Below are 10,077 nucleotides of genomic sequence, written 5' to 3'. Positions count from 1 at the left end.
GGGGAGTTTGTCTGCAGAGATCAGCGTTCCTCGCTAACTAGGTACCTACCTAGGTACGATTCCGGGTTGTACTTGTACTGTGGCAGCAGACCCTGCCTCTTCTCTCTTCAGCATTTACCACGGACTCTGGGTATTCGGCTACCCTAGCACATCCCCCCCCTCCCCTCTCTCCGTCATTGGATATCCAGGCGGGCCCCGATAGTGACACGGCGAGGCCGACCTCAGCCAAGCAGGAGATAGCGGCGTTTGTGTGTAACGCGCCTAATATTTTCAGTCATGTCCAACCTTGGCACCGTTCCTAGGACGGCTCCCATTGCCATTGCGCCTAAACCTTCTCAACTATTTTCTAGTCGCCATTATAGTATCGACGCGTCTTTTAATAATATGAACGGTAATGATTCAACCGATTCGGATTCAGCTGTAAGTGGAAACTCAACGCCTTGTGAATCTTGTCTGAGAAGGCGTCTCAAGTGCGTTATTGGAGATGACGACGACGGCTGCGTATCTTGCCAAGTCCGGGGGATTTTATGTTCTTTAAACCAGAGCCCCCAGCCTCGTAAAAGAAAGCTAGCGCGTGACTCGACCGAGGGGAAGAGAGGGTGAGTGCTCACCGATATTCTTTTCATTCGCTGAACCCCCCCAACCTTACGTTATCACCTTGCAGCGTGGTCGACTGACGCAAAGAAGAGGAAAAAATCGCTGACATACGATTGGTCAATGTAGTTCCCCTGGCAGGTCTGATAACAGAAGACAGCGGCAGCGTCAAGCTAGCTTGTCAAGCACAACTGCTAGCACTTCTTTAATCGAAGAGATGGCTAATTTTGGTGGTCCAACTCTTCTCAAGCGCACGCTTGGTCTTCAAGATGACCGGTATAGTCAGTACATAGGCCCTACCACTGACTTTGAGCCGTCCTTGATCAACCTTTCTCCATTTGATCCTCAAGATGAGAGCCTTCTCGCTCGAGGTACTCTTAGGAAAGTTAGCGATCACGATACTTTTTTGATGTTACCCGATAGCGCGACCCCTGGTCACGAGCATCAATACGAAGATGTCGACGAAATTCAACGACTTGTGGCTCCTTACGGCCGCAAACTGATTGATCTTTATTTCGAAGTTGTTCATCCCGCATTTCCTATCCTCCAGAAGAATGTCTTCTACGAGAAATACGCTCGAAACTACCGGGAATTCTCGCCGCCGTTGCTCGCTGCTGTTTACATCCTTGCCATCAACTGGTGGGATTATTCCGAAGAGCTATCCAAATCCCAGCGACCCAATGTGCGAGAGCTCGAGAGGCTAATACGATCTTCCTTGGCGGATGCTATGTGGCGCCCAAAGCTATCGACCGTACAGGCCGGACTTTTGCTCTCGCAACGACCCGAAGGCGACCAATGGGCCCCGACCGCTCAAATCGTGGCGATTGCTCAAGAACTCGGCCTTCACCTAGATTGCACGCATTGGAAGATTCCGCCTTGGGAGAAGGGACTTAGGAAAAGACTTGCTTGGGCTTTGTACATGCAAGATAAATGGGGAGCTCTGGTCCACGGACGGCCATCACACATCTTTAGCTCTAACTGGGTTGTGCAGCCTTTGACGCCAAACGATTTCCCAAATGAAGAATTAGACGAGCAGAATCAGGAGGAAAAGATGGATATCGAAAGGGGTCGGACATTGTTTGTTCAAATGGTTTATCTCACTCAGGTGCTAGCCGAGATCCTCGAGACGTTTTATACGCTCGAGGCTATGCAGAGCGTTACCGATGCTGGACCACAAGGTACTCACCTTGTTCTGGGTCTGGCGAAACCCATTCAGCTTAAGCTTAAAGAGTGGTACGCCGCACTCCCCAGTGTAATCCGTATGGATTCTTCCTTCCAATCAGGTTCTGTCGCGCCCGCCGTCGCACCCACCCGGCTGTCGAGCATCGGATATTTGCACCTGGCCTACTTCGCGACGGAGATCACGCTCCACCGCCGGATTATTCGGTCTCTGGAAACAGATTCGCAGGCCGTTGACCCTTACGTCCAACATATTTGCCGGAGTGCTGCAAAAGCCCGTCTGATATCAGCTATGGACTTCGTTAATCGACTGACGCCGCAACATCTCCGATCCTTCTGGTACTTTGCCTCGAAGACCAACTTTGCTTTAATCGGCACGTTTGGGTCCCTTTTATGGGCTACATCTCCGGGCCGCGAAGAGGCTGACTGGTATCGACGTAGACTTGGAGAGTACCGTTGGACACTAAGCGTTAGCAGTAAACCTGGAGAATCCAAAGGCCTGACCGAATTTGCGATGGGTATGCTCGATATATCGACCGGATTGTTGAAGCAACTTCCGGAGAAACCGGAGTTGAGCCGTAGCGGAAGTGCTATCGAATTTGAAATCGGCAGGCGTCAGAGTCTCTTTTCCATGGGTATGAGCGGTGCCTTGGGAGAGCAATATAGCAGCATGGCCAGTGCCGACATCAGTAATATCCAGAGTCCCGAGAGCCAAATAGACAGCAGCGATGAGGATTATGATACGTTTGCCCCAATGGCCGGGATGGCTCATATGGGCGACTGACGAAGCCACGCGGTCAATTCTTATCCCATTTTCGATCTTTTAGCTTTTTTCTTTCTTTTGTTTGGTGTCATGGTAGAATGGGGTATTGCAAATGATGTAGGTATAGAAAAGACTGGGATGAGGCAAGGTCACGCCATAGGCACGAAATCTGACGACTAACCGGATCCGTAGATAACTCCATTGTATATTAGGTATACAATGGAGTACGGACCATATCTTGGGGATGGGTTTTGGCATCTTACGTCTTTATTTCTTCTTCTGATGTTTTGTATCTTGTCGTCTCTGATACCCTATCTAGAGATCATCTGCTTTACATTTGCTGGATACCGTTCGATGGTGTCGTTACCTGCTGGATACCTTGCGTCACAAATCATGTTGAGCGACTGGGTCGGGGGCGATGTCTTCCATGGAGAAGCACAATGCATTTGCGAGTTTGGATGGATGGATGGATGGATGAATAAATGAATGGACGATGGACGCATGGTTTTGGGAAGACTGTTATGTAGCAGCGAGCAATCAATTGAACTTGTTCATCTTATCCTCCCTGTTGAGTTGAGGCATGGTACTGTATACTCGCCGTGGTAAGCTTCCTTGCTCTTCACTACTCGTGGTTTACTCTGACGTTTATTAGATAAATGAAATTTGAGCCGCATAAAGAAGAATTCGCTAATTGAGTTTCGATCACACAGCACAAGCAAGTCATTTGGTCAAAAAACGAGCAGTTTTTATTAATTGGAACACGAGTAAAAAACACCTCTTGTGGTCTTGTTACACTTTTACCTCTTTCGGAGTTATTATGTTAACATTTCAATCTAGTCACCAACGGCATATGCCAAGCTTGTCGCTTAGGTACATATTTGGCACATCGAGGCACATCGGGTAAGCAAGGTAGGTAAGTTGGTATATACGTGTCACAATTTCAATTATCAGCCAAATTATATACTTGAAAAAAAAGAAGGGAAAAAAAAAAAAGAAGAATCCTCAAAACCTTAAAAAAAGTATGCCTGCCTATAGGCCGAAACCAAGGGAAGCGAGGAGAGAAAAAGGAGGAAATACACTATTCCCGGGAAGAATTGCCTTGTCATGTCGTAACGATTTTAGGGGCCGGAGCTGCCGACGAGCGAGGGCACGCCGGGTTCGGTGCCGAGGTCGAGGCTGCAGACTTTGGCGCAGCGGGCGAAGCGCGGGGGCTCGGCGGTGTTGTTGTAGATGAGCTCGATCCACTGGATCTGCATCTGGGCGCTCTGGCCGGGGGGCATGGCGCCGCTCCAGCTGCCGCCGTTGGACCAGACGTTGAAGAGGAGCGTGGCCGGGTCCACGGGCGCCTGGAACGCGTTCGAGGCCACCGGCTGCCCGTCCACGTACCACGTGCTCAGCCCCGGCGTCCAGTCGTACCGGTGCGTCCGCCACGACGTCCAGGTCCCCGGGATGGTGACCTCGCGCGTCGCGTTCGGCCGCGGCACCCCGCGCGCCGTCGACGGCTGGTTCGTGTAGTGGATCTTGTTGTTCGGGTCCGACGTCCGGATCTCCATGTCCGCCTCCTGGACGTCGTCGGCCCCCGCGCCGCCGCCCCGGTACGTGAACATGGCGGCGACGGCGCCGGGCGCGCCCCGCGTGCGCGAGTGCATGCGCACGGACAGGAACCGGTAGTCGGGGGAGACGGACTGGACCTCGGCCGAGGACTGGAAGTTGCCGGGCCGGTGGCGGTAGGTGCGCAAGGTCAGGGCGGTGCGCGAGGACGCGTTGCCCACGTCCGCGTTGCGCCCGATGTAGACCTCGTTCTTGGAGTACGTGTTGTAGAGGGGGCCGCGCGTGTCGACCCAGTTCTGGATCGACCAGGTGGTGGTGAAGTTGGGGCTGGTGAAGTAGGGGTGCGTGACGGGGGCGTTGGTCGACGCGTTCCGGTCGTTGATGGGCGCGGGTTCCCGCGGGTTCGCGATGTCCCGGAAGTCGAAGAACTTGTGGTTCGCGAAGTACTGCGGCGACGACCCGTTGATGAGGTAGCACTGGCACAGGGCCGGGCTGGCGGGGGTCTGGGCCGCGGCAGGCTCGGGTATTAGGAAGGACAGCGCCGTGAGGACGGCTGTCCAGAGGGGGGTCTGCGAGAGTAATATCATGACTCCTGATAGAGGGTATATTTAATTGGTATAGGAATGCTCAGTGTTGTGGTGAGGAATGCTCGAGCATGATGACAAAATCACTTGGCCGGCCATCCCGAGGCTCTTCTATATACCTCCAATCCGCTTCTGGGTCTACGACGGCATTGCTGTTAAATCCAGGACATGATATGAAATATTAGTGACGTCTGTTAGGGCCCGGGATACTTGGTTCGGAGAAATTAGATCGAGACAGTTCTTTTCGAAAGGCGGACGATACCTACCTACACACTAACCCGAACTGACTCGCCCGACTACGACATCAGCAACTGAATTCTACGACTTATGAGCTTTCCTCCCCTTTTCCCCCGCTCTAGCTTATGACATATGCGTTTTTTTGCGCCCTAGAGGCTCGAGGAACTGAATGAAGCAGGACGCGAGTCAGTTGAAGGCCACCAGCCGCGAATAATGGAGCTAACGCCGGCACACTAGAAATAGCTCGTAAAGCGGCCGCAGCGGTCAGTTTAGATTCGTTCACTTTTTGCGGACGATGATGTCTGGCTTCGAAATGTCACGCGGCGCCCGTGTTTAGTCGCAACCGCTTAGGGGCCGCATGGAGGGGGTTTTATGTAATACGAGGTATATTGAATGACGAATGGAATGGGGTAGAATAGAGGTGCGTTGTATAGAGGCACCTGGCCTAGGTACTCATCATACTAAAGGCTACATGGAGGCTTACTTGTGCGTTCAGCTGCTCGTTTCAGAGAATAACCATCCTTACCCCTGTCTCTTTTTCAAAGCGTAGATCAGCTGCTGTATCTTGCATCCTAGACACCTACTAGTTGAGATACCCGCCGCGTTTATGTGCGGAGGGCTAGACGAGTTTACATACATCAAGCAAAATAGTGTCACTTATAAAAGGCCACGACCTGCTGCATCATGCCATCTCCAAACATCTTTTACTGCAAATGTCAGGGATATGTGAATATGTGGATACTACTACAAAGGATATATCCTCTATATAAAGAGTAGCCATCTCCCTCGAAGAAGGTGAGAAGGCTAGGTGTTACTAGATCATCTACAATATATTACATATTAGCCCGCTCTGACACTCGTCACTCCGTATACGACATCCATCACGGGCACTGTCTGACAGCGAACTAACAGGTAGAAAACATTGTCCTATGATAGCGAGTGGAAAACGTCGTTGGACTTTTATGCCTACAAGTGATGGAAATTCCTCTAAGAAAACATTACTAAACGACGACGAAGGGGTCTGAATTACTAAGGGTCCAGGCGCTAGGAAGAGAGTCTCTTCTCATTACGGAAGCAGAAAAAAAAAATGCCTGAAATCCAAAAGAGGACGTCCAATTGCGAGTCTAACAAGGTCCTAGTTGGACTATTTTAGGCTGCGGGCTCTAAAGAGGTAGTCAGTCTGCCAGTCCAATTGATCTATTAAAAGGCGAGGATCTCGGTAAGAGGTTTAGATAGGTACGTACCTAAGGTATGGCCACCATCCGGTAGGGCAGCCAAGGATGATATCTGGCGATCTATGCTGATGCTGGGGACCCCGCTTGTTGTGACCGTATTTCAGGGGCAATACTAAAGGTATCCTCAGATCTAGGTTAACCCCATAGACTACCTCCTATGTAAATGTCCGTATCAATTGGACGAGAGGGAAGTCAGTCATGGGACTGGGGGAATATCACTGCGGGCGCTTGGCGATCCTGCTAATGGATCTCATGGTGCTGTTTATTAATTTACATTGGCTATTACATCAAATTGAGGTCGAATGTTATATACTCCGACTCATCTGGATATAAGTTCTATCAGGTTTATAATGTATGCTCACCCAGCCAATTTCTTTCGGTTGTGCCGTGTGATGGCTGATCATCCTATAACAGGTATGTATATCATATGAAGGATTTATCTTAATAAAACTTATTAGTTATTCTATAATCGCCCGTTTTCAAATCCTTACCCGTTCATCTCAAAAATTCACCTGCCAGGTACCAGGTATTCTTGTGATTCTTACTTGCCTCGAGTGCCCCCGTTGCTGCTACCGAAACGATGCTTCTGAATACGAAAGAAGTATCATTATTCCTTAGCTTCAATCCTAACCATAGACTCAACAATATCTCTACTCAATAATCCTTCTCTAATTTTTAGTTATTACCATGCGTGGTTATATATCATGTGAGTTAAGTTAGTTTATCAGTTGAGATGGTTCATTTTACCCCTTATACACGACTTATAAGAAGAGTTAACATCTCGATTAAAATATCATAGTTAGAGAAACACTTTTCGCATGTGTTACATTCAGCTGATCAGGCACCCTGAGCTTCTATCTAATAATAACTGAACAAATCAATAGAATATATTACGATATCAATCTGATGCAGTCTATCAAAACATTCACGCCTCTAACCAAATTCATCGGCCTGGCCATACGATGATTATAAATCAAAACCGACCGATGATAATAAGGCTCTTGACGCCCGCTATACGTAGGTAGGTAGTATATAAAGTCGGGGTTAAGGTGAGGAGTATAACTGGCCGGCACCGGCCTAAGTGCCATTGCGTGATTCTGTACGAGTTGTCGTCATTGGGGGAGGGGAATCGCTTATATTAACGAAATCCTTATAAACAACCAGACTCATAGATATTTCCTAAGATACCTTAGGTAGTAACATTATTATCTGATCTTTGGGTTTACTGGAAGATCCGGGTAAATAATCAAAAAGGAAATTCAAGATGCCTACAGAATTCATCAGCTTGACGTTTCCGAACCCGTCTACGGAGCTTAACCCGCTCCCAAACCCGTCCATCGACCCAGACTTCTTGGCCCGGTATGCCCGGAACCTAGATGATTACGAGTTCAACTATACTCTTGTCCCGTACGACTCGTCGTACTATGACCCTTTTACCACCGGCGCTACCATCGCCGCCGTGACTAAGAACCTCAAAATCATCATTGCGCTCCGCCCAAACACATTGTACCCCACGGTAGCGGCCAAGGCGCTAGCTACCCTAGATCAGCTCAGCCGGGGCCGGGCTGTGGTGCACTTCATTGCCGGCGGCAGTGACGTCGACCAGGCGAGGGAGGGAGACTTCCTGAACAAGGATGAGCGCTACGCTCGACTTGAAGAGTACATCAAGATCCTGAAGCGCGCATGGCAATCCGCGGATCCCTTCGACTGGGACGGGAAGTACTACCAGTTCAAGGGGTTCAGCAACAAAGTGCGCCCCGTAAACGGGACCAGCATCCCCATCTCCGTCGGGGGTTCGTCGGACGAGGCGTACCGCATCGGCGGAAGCCTGGCCGACATCTTCGGGCTCTGGGGCGAGCCGCTCAAGGAGACCAAGGAGCAGATCGACCGCATCTACGCCGAGGCCGAGAAGGTGGGCCGCACGGACAAGCCGCGCATCTGGGTTACGTTCCGGCCCATCGTGGCCGAGACGGAAGAGCTGGCGTGGGCCAAGGCGCACCGCATACTCGACGCGCTGAACGCCAACCAGGCCTCGGGCAACAGCGGCAATTTCGCGCCTACCAAAGCCCAGCCGCAGAACGTCGGTTCGCAGCGGCTTCTCGAAATCGCGAAGCGCGGTGAGGTGCAGGACCGCGCGCTGTGGTACCCGACTGTGACGGCGACGAACGCGCGGGGCGCGTCGACGGCGCTCGTAGGGTCCGTGCAGACGATAGTTGACTCGCTCCTTGACTACGTTGACTTGGGTGCCGATTTAATCTCCATCCGAGGTTACGATAACCTGAATGATGCAATCGACTACGGACGGTACATACTACCTAAGGTACGGGAAGTACTGAAGGGAAGGGAGAACAGCGCCAACGGGGCTAAATGAAGATTGTAAAATACTTGAATATAACGATAACACATATATCATGATTATTGCTGTAATCCATCCCCGAAGCCGTGTGCTGCAATTACAGTAAAATCTTAAGAGGACCAAGCAATATGTGAGAAACATGCGCTTAGGGGATTCTGGGGACAAAGGTTGGCCTAGTCGCCCTTTACCTGAGCTCGAACGCGGTTCTTCAAAATGTAAGCCGAGGTCAGGACCAGACAATCAGCTGCTTCGACCAAGACAGGGGTTTTGGAAAGTTCATAGTTAACCACCAAGGCAGATTATACGTAATGAGTGGTACGAAGAATTCCGACATTATGCGCCTCATCACGGGTTCGGGACTTAGGTAACCAATGTCTGCGAGTTCTGCCTCGGGATCCTGGGTTTGTTGAGGGTTTTCGTCATGAGACAGCGCTGGTTGAGGATGGTACTTGTTCTATAGACTTAAATCGCGTTCGCACCGACCATCGGCCGATTTAAAAGATACAAGTCGATATAAACATGCCTAAGCAAGCTAGGTGGATGGTTAAGTGCAACGGCGGACCGCCTAAGACGGGCTTTTCTTTACTCTGTGCTTCTATATTTCGTCTCATGCGAACATAAGCTCGATAGCATGGCCAAATATGATATGTCCCAAGCGCAGCTGCGAGTAGGCGTGTCGTATGAGCGGGATAAGTAGGGCCAGAAAGGATAACGAGGCAGATGAGGTTAGTTGATAATAACAAACCGCCGTATTGGCGCAAGATGAGCTTTGCGGCGGTGTCACAGCCGGGTAGTTGTTTTTCTGGGCCGAATATAAATGATAGGGCTGCCGGTGTCTCGACAAGTATATGTACGGCAAATGGTAGTTTGGCTAGTATCATTGTTAGGGATGAATTTTGCTTCTTGATTGTGATAATTATTGAGGTGTGGTAGTGATGAGCTTGGAATATGTTTTTTCTTTCTTTTTTCTAAATGCCTTCTAATCCGTACTATGAATGGACCTAAATGGTAGGCTAACAGATACTATAGTAAGGTACTTGTACCTACATATCCTTAAAGCCGATCGTTCCTGAATTCTGATCTCAATCTCAAGCTTCGGAAGGGGGCAATGACGCACGTGCATTTGAACGATGCATGTGAAAATGTCATTTGTGCGAGCCTTAATGGATTACCCACCCCCTGCATAAGTCTTGTACTACCTCAGGTAGCTGTCCTGGCTGTCTAGGCCAGCTAGGCTAGGTATTAGTCTAGGCCCCTAAGCGATGGCTTAAAGCCCTGTTTTGTTAGCGCCAAGTAGTTCTGTAATTGTATTTTTGGAACATTCCACCAGCATGGGAATCTGACCTACAGCATGTAAATGCCACAACACTTTTGGGCGTTAATGATGATTCATGATTTCTTATATGATGAAGTTGGTGCAGATTGTATGTATTCCTTTTCTAAGCCGAGGTTGTGAAGATTCCGTTGGGAATTTGATGCAAGTACACCACATATGGCACAGGGACAGGCATATGTCATACCTTAGGTACCTCTATGTGACTTAGCGGTTATGTACGGACGGGGAGCGCGATTCGCGAG

At 49.9% G+C, this 10,077-nt stretch overlaps 3 protein-coding genes across 3 annotated transcripts; 2 read left to right on the top strand and 1 right to left on the bottom strand.

The window, feature by feature from the left end:
- Window positions 1–276: 276 nt before the first annotated feature.
- On the top strand, window positions 277–2,557 carry F4812DRAFT_449106 (fungal-specific transcription factor domain-containing protein; the record flags this gene model as incomplete). Its single annotated transcript, XM_047935937.1, has 2 exons — window positions 277–599; window positions 748–2,557. 2 exons carry the CDS (start codon window positions 277–279, stop codon window positions 2,555–2,557), a joined length of 2,133 nt encoding a protein of 710 aa, XP_047795053.1.
- Window positions 2,558–3,156: 599 nt separating this feature from the next.
- On the bottom strand, window positions 3,157–5,202 carry F4812DRAFT_23035 (glycoside hydrolase family 16 protein). Its single transcript, XM_047930523.1, has one exon. It carries the CDS (start codon window positions 4,672–4,674, stop codon window positions 3,655–3,657), a length of 1,020 nt encoding a protein of 339 aa, XP_047795052.1. The 5' UTR covers window positions 4,675–5,202; the 3' UTR covers window positions 3,157–3,654.
- Window positions 5,203–7,288: 2,086 nt separating this feature from the next.
- F4812DRAFT_23018 (bacterial luciferase-like protein) lies at window positions 7,289–8,754 on the top strand. The gene has a single exon (XM_047930521.1). It carries the CDS (start codon window positions 7,408–7,410, stop codon window positions 8,512–8,514), a length of 1,107 nt encoding a protein of 368 aa, XP_047795051.1. The 5' UTR covers window positions 7,289–7,407; the 3' UTR covers window positions 8,515–8,754.
- The last annotated feature ends 1,323 nt before the right edge of the window (window positions 8,755–10,077 follow it).

Source organism: Daldinia caldariorum, assembly GCF_022478825.1.
Source record: "Daldinia caldariorum strain CBS 122874 unplaced genomic scaffold F4812scaffold_1, whole genome shotgun sequence".
Lineage (NCBI taxonomy): Eukaryota > Fungi > Ascomycota > Sordariomycetes > Xylariales > Hypoxylaceae > Daldinia > Daldinia caldariorum.
This window is presented reverse-complemented; position numbering and strand designations above follow the sequence as displayed.